The sequence below is a fragment of the Patagioenas fasciata genome, chromosome 10 (genome assembly GCF_037038585.1).
Source record: "Patagioenas fasciata isolate bPatFas1 chromosome 10, bPatFas1.hap1, whole genome shotgun sequence".
NCBI lineage: Eukaryota > Metazoa > Chordata > Aves > Columbiformes > Columbidae > Patagioenas > Patagioenas fasciata.
Window position 1 is genome coordinate 6,989,878 of NC_092529.1, and position 19,410 is coordinate 7,009,287.

General features: G+C 42.5%; 1 protein-coding gene across 2 annotated transcripts in view; it reads right to left on the reverse strand.

The window, feature by feature from the left end:
* Positions 1 to 18,595, reverse strand: part of NINJ1 (ninjurin 1) — a 294,431-nt gene extending 275,836 nt beyond the window's left edge. The window contains exons 1-4 of one of the 2 annotated variants that reach the window (XM_065845879.2): positions 18,391 to 18,592; positions 10,902 to 11,136; positions 6,204 to 6,365; positions 1,274 to 4,034 (exon numbers count right to left, since the gene is read on the reverse strand). In XM_065845879.2, coding sequence (XP_065701951.1) covers positions 6,211 to 6,365; positions 10,902 to 11,136; positions 18,391 to 18,462 — 462 coding nt within the window. In that variant the 5' untranslated portion in view covers positions 18,463 to 18,592 and the 3' untranslated portion in view covers positions 1,274 to 4,034; positions 6,204 to 6,210. Of the gene's footprint in view, positions 1 to 1,273; positions 4,035 to 6,203; positions 6,366 to 10,901; positions 11,137 to 18,390 lie in introns of those variants that run through there. The other variant, XM_071813008.1, reaches the window with a different exon arrangement.
* Between the last annotated feature and the right edge of the window lie 815 nt (positions 18,596 to 19,410).

Below are 19,410 nucleotides of genomic sequence, written 5' to 3' on the forward strand. Positions count from 1 at the left end.
TGCTTCCATATGCCCTTATTGCAGCCTTTCCGTACTCAAAAGGGGCCAAGAAGAAAGATGGGGACAGACTTCTCAGCAGGGCCTGTTGTGACAGGACAAGGGGTGATGGTTTTAAACTAAAGGAGGGAGATTCAGGCTGGGCATGAGGAAGGAATTGTTGCCCTGAAGGTGGTGAGAGCCTGGCCCAGGTTGGCCAGAGAGGTGGTGGATGAACCATCCCTGGAGACATCCCAGGCCAGGCTGGATGGGCCATGAGCAACCTGAGCTGGTGAAGATGTCCCTGCTCATGGCAATCTGGCAATGAAAAATATCCAATATTTATACCAAAGTTAAAAGTAACTATCTTTTCGATGGGTAACGTACTGAGGACAACACAGAGAAAGCATTGCAGATGTCCAGCTTTGGTACAGTGTCCTGTACAGCAGAGGTAGGTGCCTCCAGGGGCACTGGATGGGACTTGAAGGTCCCTTCAACCTAAACTATTCTGTGATTCTACGATTCTGTGATTCTACGCTGCCTCTAACCTGATGAGTTCTTTTCAAGGAGCAGTGTGTTTAAATGCACAGGTTATCAAAGATGTGGGTGCTATGTAGGAGAATATATCATCAGTTTTCTTCTAAGTCTTCCCACTGCCCTGCAGTAAGTAGAGCCAATTCTTTCAATACAACAAATTATCTTGTGTAATGTAATACTCAGCTGCAGAATAAGCTTCAGCAGTGACCTGGTTGAGAAGACACATACTTAAAACTCCTTATTCAGTAAATACAGTCATTGTCACCTGCTTCAGTAAATATACTGAAAATTTCAAGTCAGGCAGTACTTGATGCTAAAGGGACTAATGAGAAGGACCAGAGCAGCATGTGTAATTCTCACTCTGCTCAGCAGCTTATGAAACAGGAGTAAACGGGTGACCTGGCTTGAACCGTTTCCCGAGACAGCCTGTAAAAATTCCTCTCACTTCATTATTGATGACCTCTTTTTAAGCGCAATGTTTGTCAACAACCAAGAACTTGGGAGAAGCACAGCAAACCAAAGAACCATTTAAACCCATGCATTTGTTTGCCACCCCTAGGAGATATTCGCTAGGATTTTAAATAAGCACCTGACTTAGAATAATAATCATGTGGTTCAATTATTTATACTTGAAATCAACCTGCAGATGCTTTTCTCTGCTAAAAAATACATGATTCTTGAAGGCTTCAGAGACTTAAAACACAGATTGCGTGCCTGAGGATGTTTTGCAAATCTTACTTAATCACAATAAAAGGCATAGTAATAAACCAGCATACTTTTTATTTTTAAAAAGACATCCAGTTGCACATGATGCCAAGCCTTGTACTTGGATGGCTTGCAGATCAGGTTTTTGTGTGTCTGGAACCAAGAGAGCAGGCTCTACGATGTTGCAGGTATCTCTGTTGTGGTGCTTGGGTCACACTTTCAGGAGCTCAGGAGGCAGGAGGGTTCCCAGGGGGTTGTTGTTCCGAGCCCGGCTCTGGCAGATTTGAAGTGAGCACTCACCCCCTTAATGCAGATCTACACATTCAGCTCTTGGCACCAGTGTCTTCAACCAAACCCGTGTCTTGCAAAGTCCATTGGAATCTGCAGCGGACAAGCCTGGGAGCGCTCCCTGCCCCGCTGCTCCACATCCCGTTCGCTGCACAAGCCGCAGGGAGGTGCGATACACCAGCCTTGGCAGTTTCTGTCGGGCCACAGCTTAGCAGGGAAGATGTCACAAGAACAGTGACTGTATTTCCCAGGGGAAACTGACTGTAACAGCTTGTTCGCTTGAGTGACCTGAAAAATTATGGTCCAATAACAAGGGGAATAAAATGGGGAAAGACCTAGCACGTCTGTACCGTGACCCCCTCCGAGTGCTTTGAGGTGCGTCAGTGCCAAACACCATGGTGCCACAGGAGATGCCGTGGCAGTGAGGAGCACCCCAGCACAAAGCTACCTTCAAAACTGGGCCAAATCCCCACCAAACAGAACCAGAACCAGCAGCAGAGCCCCGGCATCTGTTTGCATCTGCCTTCAAAGTAGCAGGGACAAGTGAAAAAGTGAGCAGATTAGCTAAGTGCCTGTTGTTGTCTTGCTTAAAAAAATAGAAAGACGCAAATCTGGCAATGAAAAATATCCAATATTCATACTGAAGTTTAAAGTAACCATCTTTTCGATGGGTAACATACTGAGGACAACACAGAGAAAGCATTGCAGATGTCCAGCGTTGGTACAGTGTCCTGCACAGCAGAGGTAGGTGCCTCCAGGGAGCCACTCCAGACTGAATGGGATGCACAGATGGGCAAATATTCCAGTAGGTAAGAAAGTGAGAGGTAAGGAGAGTGGTACATTCAAGAATCTTATCAAAATTCCTGCCCAATGTTGAGCCACAGACAAATTTCACACTTGGAAGGGCTCTGCCTACAGTCACCTATTTTCTCCAAAATAACGGTTTTTAAGGTTTTCAGCACTGCTGTTCGGCCAGTCATTCAGTACACAACACCAAAACTGTGATAGCACAAGTACGTCTAAGTAGTCCTTCAACAATTTGCTGGTTTGCAAAATTAAATAAGGAAAATTGTCCTGAGTGCTTCCTTCAGAACTTGTTCTGAGCTATGTTTAAATTAGTACAACATGCACAATTAAAACCATTACTTGCCAGATTTCAGCTGGAAAAGAAGCAACAAAAGAAGAATGAAAAATAAAAAGGAATGTCTCTTCCATTACTAATCACACAAGTTTCGGACTTGTTTTCTGTTAGTAATTCCACGGAGCATGTAAATGAAGCTATGGTTCATCTAAGGGCCTTGAGACATAACTAAAGAGAATTATGATCAATAAAACTTGTAAATGAGATGAGACACATGGAAGTCAAACTTCTATTAATATGTACAACGAAGCATTTAAAAAGTAATGGTAAGGAAATGTACTAGTACAAATTTGCATCTACAAGTAAGCAGAAGCTAGAAAACTGGCATTTTTTCTGATTGCAGATGGGATACTTTGGAAATAAAATGACTGAAATGTTTCTGTTGCGGAAATTTTTATAACCCACACCATTACTAGCAATAGTGTATTTAGAAAAAGTGTCAGTCCCTGAGCCAGCAGGTAAGAATCCAGAAAGTACTTATATCACTCTATATATATTTAAAAATAAAAATTACAAAATTAGTTATGCTTTTAGCTATGAACTCCTAGGAGTAATACAACTGCAGTGATCAATCTTAGGGAGAGAAGAGGGAAAAGGAAGTTACAGAGGGATAAAATTTTTTCAACTGGTGACTTGACTTGCTGACAGGTACCAGTTAGCAGGTAAAGCTCATCCCGTATCCTCCAGCTTTCCAGCTGGGCCTAGAAAAGGCAGCACTTCTAACAGCATTTCCAGAAATATATATAAGGCACAGGATACAGAGTACAGCAGTTAACAGTAAGAAACCATTAGCAGTTAGGTTATTTGTGTGTCTGTGCACAAAGGCGAGGATATTTTAAATGTGGGCCAGAGATGAAGCAACAGGACAAGGAGTACCTGTGAGCACAACTGGACACAAGACAGATTGCAGTTTCTGGTAAAAAAAGACTAAAAAGAAGAAAATAAGGTACAGCTGCCTTAGGTCACTGCAAAGGGAAAGCACGCGGGTTTGGTGTCAAGTGAGCAAAACAGAGGACAATGTGAGCACACCAGCTCCAAAGGCCTTTCACTTCTTACCACGCTGGAAATAACACATTGCCACAAAAACAAAAGTCCTGTGAAGTGCCACCAGCTGATACGACTTTCTTTGATGAGCCTACGCAACTTCTCTGAAAAACAATTGTTTCTACGGAAATGGAACTGCCGATATTCCTTGGGTGAAAATCAACCTTTCCTTGGGTGTCAAACAGCTTAAAAATTAACACATGGGAAAATTTTAGGTACACAAATGTGTTGGTTGTTGGAAAGTTGAGCAAGATGATGTATGTCCAGCTTCTTTGATAATTTTTTTCCCCACTGTGTAACTGGCTCAAGTGCAAATGACATCTAGAATGAATGCCTCAGGTCTCTGAAAAACAAAAGATATTGAGATGTTAGTGATACAGGAATCATAGTAGATGACAAATTTGCTTTAAAAGGGGAATTAAGTTTGTTTTGGAAAAGCATGCATAATAGTAAAGGTGCAGCCAGGAAATGGGGGCCGCTCCCTTCTCCCTTTAAACATCCTTGGGTCTTGCCTCTACCTGAGGTTACATAAACCAGCTACTGTTTCTCCTTTATTGAGGCTGCTTTAGACCAATGTCAGCAGTAGATATAATACCAAACATGTTTCTATGAACCAGTACTCTGGCTGTGCATAGCCATATGTGGTATATGACACATATTATAGATGTGGGAGCTATTCCCATCCAGTAGGCAGAACTGTGCTTCACGCTCTCACAACAATCTCAGAGGAGTCACAAGTGAGCTGATTCCTCCTTGAAGACCCAGCTTTCTAACTAGGGACTCCACAATCCTGGTCATAATTAAGCCACAAAAGCCTGGGGTTGGATGGTTGACTCATCTTCCTCTCCACTCAGCACATCGGTGTGATGAGCAATAACTGCTTCTCTCTCCTCCCTCTTTTCTTTCACTGTATCAAGAGGTGTGGTTGGGATTCTGGTATGTCACCTTGCCCATTATTTGAATTTCTTGATGGTTATTTCAGATTCTTCTCTCTGCCTCTGTTCCTGGCTATTCTGCATGTTTTTTCCTATGAAGACAGCTAAAGTTCCAATAATCCTTCATCATGTTCTGTTGGCCTTGCCAGTGCAATTTTGTGGTTAGTGTTTCAGTATTGTTTCAATACCTGCTGCTGAGATGGACGTTCTACTTATAATTCTGATAATATTCAGATGATCTATGTGCTCTTTGCTGCTAAAATTACATACTTACTCGTTTATTTGTAGAGATTATGGCCATAAAATACAATAAAACTATCTTGTTTCACTGCCAGAATTTCACAAGGTTTTGTTAAAGCAGATGATTCTGCTCACACCCCAAAATAAATGAAATTCAACCTCTACCTTCCTAGTAATTTGTTACACTAAGCTCCCCTCACATTGTTTAGAGTCCTGATAAATTCTGGCCCGGTTTGCATGATTGTTACAGATTTCTGTAGCACCATACACCTTCACATTAGGGGTTTAAATGCTTTGTATCTTCTTTTTCATGGAGAAAGGGGTTCATCCAGAAGTTAGCTCAAACCAATAATGTTACATTTGCGCAGTAGCCAGCGCTCCATGGCTTGGCAGGAAAGTCCAGTAATTCCTTCAGCAGCGGGATTTGAGATTTGGAAGATAAGGAGCCAGAGCGATGCTGGCACACACAGTGCTGTTCCAAACACAGACGTGGGACTATAGTGGCTACAAGCCTATAATTGAGGGTTATCTCCTCCCAAATTGTTCATCAGAGCTCTGAGGCTAGGAAGACACCCATTCTGAATCCCACAGTTCTTGCATTTATCCTTTTGTATAAGTAAATAACTAACTTTAAAATGCAGGTAGAGCAAGCAATATTGTTTTAAATGACCACATGTGTCAAGTAAAGTGATAGTGCACATCTCTGCAGGCTGAGTCCCACACAGCAAAAGCCCCGCAGCTTGGGAGGACAGCAAAGCTGTGCTATCTGCACAAGAACCAAAGGGCTCCGCTCTTGTAGAGCATTATATATCAGACTTAACAGCTCTAGTTACCTGGATAAAGTCTATTATATATCAGACTTAACAGCCCTAGTTACTTGGATAAAATCTATTATATATCAGATTTAACAGCCCTAGTTACTTGAGTAAAGTCTTCAGTGTTCCTAACGGACTGGATCCTGTATACTGCAAACCTTTCTTAAAAAAAAAACAAAGAGAGGCATCTGGAGGAAGCAAAACAACAGTACTTCCCTTCTCGGCTTAGTTTGCAATGAGGAAAAGCAATAGGTGAGCCAGAAAGACAATTTTCACTCTTCCTATGCGTGACACATGCAAGGGGCCCCCAACAAAGTAAGATCCTGCCGTCAACTTTTGAACTCTACATTTACAAATACACTGTAATAACTTAGCAGTTCCCAGTAGCTTCCGCTTGTGTAGTCATCTGAAGAAACTCATTTCTCTGCAAAGCCTAGAACTGTACAGATAAGCTCGTGGCTGTTTTCAAAGCTCTGCATCCCCGCATGCTGTGCCTGCTGCCATCACAGAGATCACACTCACCTGGTACCTACTGCTTGGATGCTGACTCAGGAACCGGCTTCTGCACTCCAAAGGCAGTGATAAAAATATTCACAACTACTATAATGAATACTAGGCCAGTTGCAAGGTTGTTGAGGAAATTCAGCTTTACATGTTTTGCAGGGTTGTTAAGGTCATATTTTACTTTAAAGAGAAAGGAAAAAATATTAATTACATGTATATTTCAAAATCCAAACTCAAAGTCTTCATTACTCATGTAGTTCAAGAATTTCTCTCACACTGAGCTATTTGCATCAGCCATACTTAAAAGGGAAGCAGGATCCTGCAGTGTCAGTAAAAGTGCTAAGGGGAAGATGTTTAACTACAAGAAGCCTCTTAGCTTCCAGTAATTAGCACCTAATCTCTGTGGATGCACATGGGAAGTAATGGATACATAAACATTACTAGAAATCTTATGAGTTCTTTGATCCCTTGAAATCTAGTTTTGTTGCAGACTTCAGCATTTAAAAATCATTGCAGTCTTGAATATATGAAGCTTGAAGCTCTGACAGGATGGAATGAATTTACATCTCCTACAGTTAAAATGCCACAGGTTCTTTGCAGACAGCCCAATTTCTTTATCAGTGTTGGATTTCTTTTCTTGTACCGGTGCCCTTCCCCAGCTGTACTCCCTGCTTTTGCATAGATTCTTTTTTTTAGAAAGCAAGGGCATTATATCTGTTAAACAGAGGAAGATTTCAAAGCAATGTAGCTGCAGTCCTTTATACAGAGAACATCAGCTGTGTAAACATTTTCTTTTGTTTCTTGCAGTTGTTCTTTGGTTGAACTTCTAATGGGAGTGAGGGAGGAACACACAAGGAAGATATAGTATTAACTGAGTTGAAGCTTTGATCCCAGGCCTTGTGAAAACATCTAATGAATTACTTTGAACTGATAATAGACTTGATGATAGAGAAAGGCACATGCTCATGTAGGACAGTTGGAATCTGCAGACGCTTGCTTGGCATCAGGCGGAAAACCAAGATGTTTGTCTGTCTCTGTTCTCCTGCAGTGAGAGCTCCGCAACTCCGACCCTCTGCTAAATTTCTTGGATGCTGGCGGAATGAGTGCTGATGAATTCTGGAGCATGTTTGGAGAATGGGTTTTGTCTATTAAGACTCCTAGCGCTCAAATGTGTAGATCACTGGAACCTGTGTTTGCACCTACAGGACATGTGAAAGCTTATACCTGACAAGCTTTTACAGCAACATAAATAAAACTTTGAGCTCGTTCTGACAGGCATGTACATAGATGTGTAGCTTACGACTCTACTGCATGAGATAAACTTTGTTATTTGCTTTTAACATAATGACCCTGCAACACCGCAGAACTTAACCGCAGAACCAAGACTTGCTTGATGAAGCAGTTCAGTAGAAGTGGTGGCCAATGCACTCATATGAAAGTGAAGTACGAAAGGCCAGGTTAGCTTGGTGTCCCTAATTAGGAAGAGCAATGCTGTTTTGGTTTCAAGGAATTCTTGGCACCCGTTCAAGTCCCGTTTGCTAAAGCAGTGTAGTCAAACATCACAGGCCAGTCAAAGCACTGCAGAATGGTGTGGGGAAACTACTTGAGAAGCTTAAGCTACTGCACATCTGCGTAGGCATGAAATAATTTAAGCTCAGCATTACTTAACCCTGAAAATGAATTCAGACATGTAAAGCATCTGGAGATATGTGGATACTTGCATCCCAACAGTACCTGGAAGGACTCTGGTACTGTTGTGTGAATGAAGCAGAATAAAAGAAATGGAATAATTAATCCTGAAGCATGGAAGAAAAGCATTTCAGACGGTTGGTTTTAAAAAAAACCCCAAAGGTAACAATGGACTAACGTGTTTCGTGAGTTAAAATAATCGTGCTCAAAAGAGAAGTGACACTGTCCAAATACGGGTCAGAGGAGACAAGTATTGCTTGTCAGTTTAGGCAGTGCTCTAAATTTTGAGGAAAATTGCAGTAATCCTATCTTTGGGATTATAGTACTTAAAATGAGGGTGTTTGTGAAAATGTTTTTAAGAGCAGTTATTATTTAAGTATTTGATTATAGTGGGATTAGATTACTATGATTTCATGCCACATAAACTATTTCAAGATATTCTTTGCTTTTCCTCCAAAGAGAAGCTGGATAGTTGCACAGACTTTTGTTTGGACTTGGAAGAGCTTGGAAGAGACAGGATTTTGTGGCTGGACAGAAAGACAAACTGTCCCTGCAGGCCAAAACTACCAGCTACTCATTGTGAAAAGCAAGTTCTTGCCACGATATCTTTGTACGTAATACTCTAGGTGTACCTGCTCTAGCAGGTGGGTTGCACTAGATGATCTCCAGAGGTCCCTTCCAACACCAACCGTTCTGTGACTCTGTGTGATTCGTACCCTATTTCATGTGAGTATGGACTGGGCTCCCATTACTCTCACCATTTGCTGGGCGGGCTGTGAAATTCACCTCAGCCCAACTTTGGGGTTGGGGCTGCTGGGTCCTCTCTTTACTCTCAAGGTGAAAAGATAAAAATTACAGAGATGGAATCCACTTCAGCAATGTCTGGCAGAAACAAGCATTGAAAGGCAATGCCTCAGCAAATACTGAGAAATTATTGCCCAACAAAAAACACGGAACTTTCTGGAATCTCCTCTGGGCCAGGACCCAGAATTTACTCTTGTCCCAGCTGCACCAAATGCAGAGACAGCTGTATTTTGTCTCTTGTGTAAGAAACAAAAACACTATGTCAGCTGCCTATCAATATTACAAGTCTTATGTATCCTGGTTTCCTCTAAACTTCCTCCTTGAACAGAAAGTTGTTTTTTCAGTTGTGCTAAAAACTGGAATATTTGAAGACTAACAGAGATGATAAAGGTGGCACCTATAACTTAGTAAATGCCACACGTGAACTCTGGTTATCACCTTCAAGGCTTTCCATTCACAGTTGACTTAAGATCTGTCATATAGCACTCATTAATTTAAAAGGAAAGATTGGAAGAAAGTTATGAGAATAAATGGTCATATATCACTACCAAAAGAAGTGATCCATAGCTTTTACCGACTACAGAAGGCATCATTTATTTCAGAATAATGGGGTTCAACTGATGCTGAAACCTAAATGTTTCCTCTGATTTCCACAGGTATCTTTGATCCACTCTCCAAAGTTATGGCCTAGGGTATTGAGTGCTGCTAATGAATGTTGCAGGTTTTCAGTAACTTCGCAAAGTGCCACTGAATTCTTTTTGCATTTTGCCTTGCAAAAGCATGGGGGAAAATATCACAGCAAGTTAAGACAGCGAAGGAAAGTACTGAAGACTTAAGGTCAAACGAGAAAACTCAAACTTCCAGAAGAGTGCTGTCTCTCCACTCTCTGTGGAGTTTGACTTGGTCTTTCTTGGGTAATTCATGCTCACTTAGCGATGACATTGTTTTAGAAATGAGCCTGGTTCTATAGCTACTTAGGTCAATATTATGCCTTGCAGAATAAGGCAGAGGTGTAGGACATACACATGCTACTAATCCAGCAATACTAACTTAAAACACCTAATTTTTAGTGATAAGTACTGGTTCCTGTGCCTCACAACACTGTACCTATTACTATTGAATAGTGGAACCTCTATTTGGGAACAGCAAAGACACTGCATTGAACGTCTAGGAATGTGAAGGGCTGTAATTCAACAAACAAGACAGAAGGGGAGGTGGGGAAGGCAGCGAGTAAGGAACTCATTCTACAGGTGTCTCACTAGACGTGCCTAAAGCACCACTAACACATGTCCTATTTAAACCCATTCTCCTGAAATGATTTCTAGCGTATAGCAAAGGTATGGCATCACATTTGTTTGGCAGAAAGTAGAAAAGGTTTCCCTAGTGATAAGTAGAATTCCAGACAATCTAATTGTAGCCCCAGGATGCTACTTGGATTGTGTTTTCATTTTACAAGTAGTTTCAAATTTTTTGGCTGCAGCCATGGTTTGGGGATAATACTCCTATGGTGAAATCTTGCTCCAACTAGACTATTGGTTTTTAATTTTAATTTCAGATTAACACAGGTGTGAAAATTAACAAGAACACTTCTACCATTCCCCACCCAGAGATTTAGGATGCTTTGAATAATTTCCTAAATTTAAAACAACGGGGTTTTTTTCATTATTGTCAAGCCTTTGCTATTAAGCCATTGATTTGACTGCAGAAACACTAACAAACTGAAGACAATATTTCACCCCAACATGAAGATGGTTGTTTCAATTCTCACTTCTGTTTTGGAGTTCTATGTTCACAATATATTCTTACAATATTACTTATTATATGACTGATAAGGAACAAACACATTTCAGTCATAAGATTAAGTAAGAGGTCTTTTCAGAAACAGTATTATGAAACTGGGCAGACTGCACGATCCTATCTGACCTATTTTACAATATTTCATAATTTTCCTTCCTCCTCGGGCCTTCTGAAAAGAAAAGTATTCATATTCTGGGCAAATGAGTATGAAGAAGTTGATAAAAATTGAAGATTCCACATAAACCTGCCCTTATTCCTTTTGTTGCAATATTTCTATGGTCTTACAAGAAAATGTTAATCGATTCTACGGTAAAGACTTTCAAATAGAACAGTTTTTCAAAAAGAAACAGAGAATCTATATGTCATCTTACAGGTTACATCCTATAGGGAAAATACATGTCAGTGGTTCTTGCTGTTGCTACGTACCAAGGAATATCAGGAGTACTCCCACCATAATTTGTAGTGTGAGCGACAGGCTGATAAGAACGATGAGTGGGATGTAGAAGGAGAAAGAAGGTCCTTGTTCCATCACGGCTTTCAGCTGGGACGCGTTGGCCATTAGCAGGGCAATGTCCAACATACTCTCTGCTGCGCTCTTCTTGTTGGCGTAGTGGTTGATGTTCATCGGCCCATTCCTTTGAAACCACTGTGGTGTTCTGCGCTAATATTGGGAGAGGGGGAAAAGGTTATTCACATCTCTTCTAATTGGTGTAGCGAGAGAGATATGACTTGGCCCATCATCCTGATAGAGTAACGGCAGCACTGGGACCACCTGCAGCTTTGTCCCTGTTACTGCTGTCCTCCCTCTGAGGAGAGCAGTAAATAGTGGCTGTCCTGGACCGCAGCAGATGGACATTGGATCAGTCTAAACAGTCAGTACGTTTCTGCTCTGAAAAAATGATTAAAAAAGTTAAAAAGTTTGCACTGAGAAAAGTGGGGAGGGAAAAATCACTGTAAAACAATCAAGCAAACAACAAATGGTTACCACTAATTCACTCCTAAAGGCATACTTAAAAACACAAACATTTATTAAAATCACCCCGTCATCACACATCCACATAGTTCCTCAGTTACTTGTGAATGTTATTTTGAGGATTTCTGTGGACATTGGCTGCTGTACGAGCTTTGCTTGACCTCTTTCCCTGCTGCTCTTACTCCACCATGCCACCGGCCAGGTCCAGCCAGGGAACTGCTTTTCTATTTAAATATCATATGATCCATGGCTGCCACCAAGCACTGCCCAATTACAAGGAAACTCTTCTTTCTATTTTTGCATCAGCAGCTTTTGTTTGTGTGTTTGTTTGGGTTTTTTTTCCTTTTCATTCCCCTGCAAATGAACAGAAAAATAAAAAACAACTGCAGGGCAAAACCAGAGCTTGTTAACCCAGTGGGATGAATAAAATGAGCTTGTCTGGATGATGCTTCATGTGACCCAGCTTGGAACTCAACCGTTCCTCTCCCAGGGGTGCCTATTTCGCTATGAATTAGATGCAGCTTAGGATAACTTGGTCAGGCTTAGATGTCAAACTCTGAGATGAAGGAAATGCAGGGAACCCTCTTTTCTGCAGTCTCTAACCAGGTTAGGAACTTCATTCTCACTGCTCTTACTTCTAGACTTCATTTTCAAAAATAATACACAAAAGTATTATGAGTAATATTTATTACGAGTAATAAATATTCTAGCTGACTTCCTTAAACCTCCTTCTTGGAGACCTTTTTACTGCACAAATGTGTACCCACTTGCCAGAAAATACTGAGGAAAGTCTCTCTTTGAAGGTTAGTTCAAATGCAGAAAACGCCCTCTAATTACCCTCTTCAGCAGCACTAATAACTATCAAATTTCCAACTCCAAAGCCAGGTTTGCCACTGTCCAGACTTAAAAGCATCCTTTCAAATAGGACAGATATTGATGCATACAGCAAAACACTGCCAGTTTTCCCAGGGCATTCCAATACCAAACTTGACCTATTTTCACCAGACATGTTGCAATCAACCACAGCCTGAATATTTTACTGAGAGAAAAATGTCACGGGGCAGGAGCAGACTTTTCTTCTGCAAAGAGAAGGGAACATGTCACTGTAGCTTCACACGGACGGATTCTTTATTGAAACCAAGCACCTGGGAAGCACATGGCTGAGATAGATACTGACTTCAGTCGGGAAGAACTCAATGCTCATTTGGTTTTGTCTATATGCCACAATCTCAAACTGCAATTTAGCTGGAGAATGTGTCCCACATTTGTCACCTTTTCTCTCCCCCAGGAGACTTGCCTCTTCCCACCCCCCTGTCCTGTTAAACCACTATAGCATTTGGATGCTTCACAAAAAATACTGCAATATTGGCATCCCATCCACCAGAACCAAACCAGGTGTGGGAGTTCACTTCCTTATGGAAAGCAGGATGGAATGTATGCTGGCAGTACTCAGTAGAAAAATCCAGGCTAACAGTTTTCACTGTCCATTGTACAGTAAAAAGCCAAACACACACGTTTAGCTCTTGATTAGATGGGGAACATCGGGTGTAGCAGCAGAATCCATTTTCTGGGCATGAATTTAAAACAAATCCTTCTCAGTAGACAGTAGAACTAATATGATCTATTTTGTTGTAAGTTCACAATAGAGGAAGTTTTTTCCTATGTCTAGTAGCTAATTAACTCCTTCTTGCCAAAATACTGACTTTGACATATCTGTAGTGTCTATGAGGCTGCAGTGTGTAACAAGGCAACCCTGATGGATGGGAATGGCAGTGAAAACGTGACCACCAGTTTTTTTGTTTTCACTTGATGTAGGAATGTGATCACGTTTTCCTTCCTTCCTTCATTCCTTCCTTCCTCTCTCTCTTTCTTTCTCTCTTCCTCTTTCTTTCTTCCCTCCTTTCCTTTCTTCCTTTCTTTCCTACACAAAAGAGTAAATAGTCTGGGCGACATCTACATCTTCTTTGCAGTTACTTCTGTGACTACATGACATAAGACAGTTCCTACACAAACAACAGAATACAATATTTTCTTTTTCCTGGAGAAACATACTGACACACTTTTAGGACCTTGCTGTTTGCTAACTGTCCATGTGGTTAAGTTGCAGGTGGAAATAGCAGGTGGAAATAGCAGGCCATGGCATTGGAACTGTGCTGGAGGCAAAGGTTTTGAGTCACTTCTGAACTCCAATAAATGGAGAAAACTTTTCAAAGCAGGGTGCTGCTGAGGCAAACTAAGGCAAAACTTCTTATTCTGGGAATGCCAACTCAGCTATTTACCAGATTTAAATCCTAAAAAATGGCATTGAACTCTGTTAAGAGGCTTTCAGCTACCACTGCTGAAAGCAGACCAGTTCAGAATTGGAACTAGGCCTATGGGGAACTGAAACACCAGTCCTACTGTACAAAGCTTTTTCTCAGCCTGTGATCTTGCCTTCTGGAGGAAAAAGGATATGTAATCATGAAAGCCCCAGAAACAATCATTTCCCATCTCTTGATTGAGAAATGGAGTCTCCTGACTCATGCTGGAAAACCATAAAACCAAAACAAAAAGAAGCAAATTACCCTTGCCTTCTGGAAGTAAGTTGAAGGCAACTGTCCAAAGTATTGAAACAAGTGCAGTCAGTACTATGGCAGCAGTTTTTACGGTCAAACTATGTGTTACCCAGCAATATATAGACAGGTAATGAAAGGAGAGCTGTTCCCTTAACCTCAGGGTAACAACAGTCATGTACAAGAGAAATTATATGGGAACTTTGTTATGTGGCTTTATGGTTTCAGGGACATTCCGAGAATGTAGCAAGACGTGCAGCCCATGGCACCAAAGGCCACTTACTACGCTGTCACCACTGCAGGGCTGCAGAGAGGGGCAGTGGGACTTGCTGAGATTCTCCAGGACAGCTATAAAGTGAGTTTTTTCCTGCAGGTGTCCCTTGGCAAGAGAACAGTAGAACCACAGAATAATGGAATGTCCTGAGTGGGAAGGGACCCCCAAGGATCACGGAGTCCAAGTCCTGTCCCTGCACAAGACACCCCACAGGTCACACCGTGTGTCTGAGGACATTGTCCAGTCTCTTCTTGAACACTGTCAGGTTGGGGCCGTGACACCTCCCTGGGAGCCTGTTCAGTGTCCAGCACTCTGGGTGAAGAACCTTTTCCTCATGTCCAGCTGACCCTCCCTGGCACATGTTCCTGCCATTCCCTGGGCTCTGTCACTGTCACAGAGAAGAGCTCAGCCCTGCCCCTCCTGCTCCCTGCAGAGGAACCTGCAGCCCATGAGCTCTGCCCTCAGTCTGCTCTGCTCCAGCTGAACAAACCCAGGGACTCCAGCCACTCCTCACACGGCTTCCCCTCCAAACGTTCACCAACTTCACGGCCTCCTCGGGACACTCTCCAGTATCTCCAGTACATATTTTTCTAAGTTCAACCCTATAGCTACAGAACTGATCTGGTAACTATATACAATTATTTAGTAACTCCCATAGATGTGGAATCTCTGTCCACATCTCCAACACTCACATACTGAAAATGTAATGGGCCATACATGGCCACTCTGAAATCAGGCTTCCCCTGTCTTATAGATCTTGAAGACCCAGAAAAATAGGGAAAATAATCTATGAAGAAAAGAAATATTCTTCCAACAAAAATATTTAAGCTGTATCAGTTACGTAATGGATTATTAGATCCTTTGTACAGCTCCTCTGATGTTCTTGCTTTTCCCCCAATAAAACATTAGATCACTTGCTCAGCTTAGCGCTGACTCAGAGAAAAATCCCTCCATCTGGAGTGAATCATCAGTTACGTTCCCTGCAGAAATTTCATTGTGGGGGGGAAATCTGCCCATCCACGTGCTAAACTTGCTTGTGAGGCTTCCCAACCATATCTTGAGATCAGATGGTTACGGGCAATTAAAAAAAAAGGGACACACACACACACACACAGAGTGTCCTGTGTTCATGTTTCATAGACAGCATCATTTTTCTAGCAACTTTAAAAACTTATAGTCAAGAAGAGCCACTTCTTATACAGACAGACAGAAAGTGCAAGTATGACTAGATTAAGAAAAAAAAGTGGCAACCATGGTGATTCCTGAGAGCTAAATATGAAAAAAAGGGAAAAGCACAGTCATGTTAGCTCAGGGCAGAGCACTGTTTTCCTAAACCTATACTGGTCCCAGGACAAGTTAGACTATTTTCACTTATTAAAAGACTTAAAAATAATCATCACACCAGATGACTAACTTTGTGAAATAAAGTAATAACTCAAACTTGGTTGAACAGCTATTTAAGTAAAAACTTTCTCTTGTATGATTTTTCTTCTGTCTTGCATTACTACTGCTCATTGCAGTGATTTAGTCTTTTAATGCTGTTTCTCCAAACTGGACTATGAGCTGCGTATTTTGTGTTGATAAAGCATTATTTGTTTATTCCGGCTACTTAAAATACAAGTAAACAAAACCTTATCACCAATAGTGTCAATATTTGGAGTATATCAAACACTCCAAATGCAATTTGATGCAAGTAATGCTTTAGAATATGCCATATCACCCTGTATGCAGTAAAATTATTTCAAGTTCCTGCAAATTAGAAATTTGTTACTTGCAGTATGATGCCAGGAAACTGTTGCATCCCCAAATTATTTATGAATTAATATACCATCTTTAATACAGCTTTAGCAATAATACGACTATAGCAGAAGCCAACTACTCCAGAGGTGTTCTTTTCTTCTACCCAATTCTCGTTCACCTTTTCCATAGTTCCTCTCTTTCAACTGGCATTTCCTGTTTTCTTGGAAACTTTAAACTAGGTTTTACAACATGGTGAGTCTGGGCTGTTTCAATATGGGCCATGAACAGGGAAAGCAAAGACAGGAAATGAAAAAACAGCTACTATTAATATCTGCATTTGTATGAATAAATCCTTTGCAGAAGTGGCCAGACAATTCTGTCGAGCGTAATTATTCCCATTAGTCAGTGAGGTGTGCTAGCCCAGGATTAGAAGCAGGAATTCCTTGCTTCTACAAGCTTGACAGCTGCTAAAAAAATTACCCAAATTAATCACGGAGCTAAACCAAACCACAGTAAACCACTGTGTGACCACTCATTGAGAATGACAGGGGGCTTAAATAGTCTTTTTTTAAATTTGTGTGTTTCTACAATGCTTTGAAGACAAGTAAATCTGCATTTCATGTTAGCAGTCTAGTGCTGAAGATGTCCAAGAAAATCACTTCTGAGGAGAGGGCAGACACCAGGATGGGCAGCCAGCAAACCAGAATTATCTGAGTTGCGATGCCTGTGAGGATTCCTAAAAGCAGACACTTAATGCACTTCTGACTCCAGTCATGAAGATTCAGGCACCTGTGGATTTGTGGTCACTCCAGGTTTCATTGGCTGTTGAATTGGTGCATTCTTTTGTTTGTGTGAATTGTGAACCTGGTCAGATCTTTTAAGGTACCTCCTATTCACAGTTGGATTTTTAAGAAATCTGTCCTACTCTATTTCACGAATACTTCTTTCTAATAATTATTTTTTGGTGTGAGAAAATGAAAAAAGTGTCTCTAAAGTTCCCTGAAGTGCTATTGTACGCATATAACACAATAGAATAATACGTCTCACTGCCTATTTTTTATAAGGCACTCACATAGAACAGTTTCTACGTCAAGATGTAACAAAATGATGATTGCTTGCAACTGAAGATGAAGTCAAACAGGAAAGTTCCAGAAAATTTCTTGGAGCAGACTAAGTTAAAAAAAAAATCCCCATGACCAGTACTTTGATACAATCACAACTCTTTGTTAATAAAAAAAGAAAATTGCTAAGAAGTCAGTGACTTAAAGGAAACCCCTTCAAGCCACCAGTTTGACCTGTGTATCCCAGCCTTGACTCTCTTTAGGTACATTCCAGGATTTATTAAAACCAGATTTATTTTCTCATGGTACAATATCCATGACTACAAGGGTTTGTCAGGAAGGGAGGGAGGAAGGAAAGATCTGCTACACAATCAGTCCAGTCTGTCTGTAACCAGAAAGTTTTACTAGTGACGTTAGAAGGCGGTTTAATAGAGGTGTTTCTGTGTGTCAGTCTTAGGTTGGAATCAGAGCTGCTTTTTAGAGTTCAGTCTCTTCCAAAACATAAAAGATGCTCTTTTACCAGTCCGGCTTTTCAGACAAGTGTCATGCTTTGAAAACAACCTTTGTGTATAAACAGAACACGGGATGAAATACTTTCCAGTGAAGATCTTTGGTCATGTTTTGACTACACGGAGTAGTAAAAAGCTGGGTATTTATCTTCCTGATTTTATTTCGATTACTGTATGGAGGAAAAAGCACATAGGCTCAACTCTTTAAGTAATTCTTCGTACTTTTGTGCTCACTTATCTCCTGTGTAGATATCCCTGAGTAACTTTTCCATCCTCTCCCAAGTCATCTGAGTGGAAAACCCTGCCAGGCTGGGAAGGACCGTGAGCTGAGGGGCCAGCAGAGGCGGGGGACACCGCACGGCTGGGGCTGACTGCTGGAGCTAAGGGCTCATCGTGCCAAGGACTACAGAGGATTTTCTCTTCATTAGCACTTGCCTGCCTTTGAAGTGAGACGAAACGGGACGCTTGCAGCACCATCCCTATTTTAAAAAAGGGCGCTGAATTAACGGAAGACGTGTGAAAAACAGTAACGGAGCGGTACCGGGTACCTGCCCGGGGCTTCCCCGCCCCGGCTCAGCGGGAGGGTCCCCAAGGGCACCCGTGCTGCCCCGCTGCCGCCCGGGCCGGACATGGACCCGGGCCGGGGATGATGGACCCGGGCCGGACATAGGACCCCGGGCCGCCCCAGCCCCCCGGCCGTGCCGCCGCCGGTGTGAGCCGCGCCGCTTCCCGCCCGCTCCTGACAGGCCCCACCGCCTCCTCCCGCCCGCCCTGCTCGCTCCCCGCCGCCTCCAGCCGGCCCCTACCCGCTCTACGGCCGCCTGCTCCGCGCCCTCCGCCAGCCCGTTCAGTTCGTGGGTCTCGCTGCCGGAGTCCATGGCGGCCCCGCTGCCCCCGGGGCACTCCCGGCTCGGGAAGAGCCGCCGAGGAGAAAGTTCCCAGCGAGGCGGCGGCTGCCGAGCTACGCCGCGGTCCCGGCCCTGCCTCCCCTCACGCACCGCCCCGGGGCCGCCTTCCCGCCCGCCCAGGGGAGGGCCCGCCCGGGCAGGTTCGCACAGCGGGGCGGCCCCTGCGGCAGCGGCCTCGGCCCGGTCGAAAACACGGCTGGAGGGGGAGGTTCTTCAGCTGGGCTGGGATCTGGGGATCTCAGCGGCAGCGCGGAACGGTCGGCCTGGTTTTAAGACCAGAGAGCTTAGTTTTAAGACCCAATTTCCAATGTTGTCCAAGAATCATAGTTTATGCTATGGTGGGGGGGGCAGTACTGGTAATGTATGCAGATGTTCCATTTTAGAAAACTATCTCTACAAAATTAAAGTTGCAGGCTAGGGTTTTAAGGCCTTTTTTTTAAAAGTTATTTTAGGTTTTCAGTTTCATAATCTTTTTTTTTCTTCCTTCTAGACTTGTTTTCTCAGCTGTATCATGGCAAACGACACACATCAAAACAATTAACGTGCGGGTTTGGTGGTGGTGGAACATCGGAGGAATACTTGGTTGCACAAAAACGACACAACTGGCAAGAGGGCAGTAGCGTGAGCCTCAAGTATGACGCAAAACTATAGCTCCCAAGCGGATGGGAGAGCGAAATTATGATGACCACCTTAACATTTTAGGAGTCTCTGTGAATATTTGGTCCTTTGGAGTTTTCCCACTGGGGTTTGATGGAAATTCATATTCATCTCATTGCACTGACTTCTTGCAGCCGACTTTAAAGTTCACAGTGATATTTTGGTAAAATAGACTTAATTGGCAACTGAATACATTTTTAGAGTCCATGCAAAAGCATATGACCAACCAGATGTAGCAAAGCACAAGTTAAGCACAAGTCA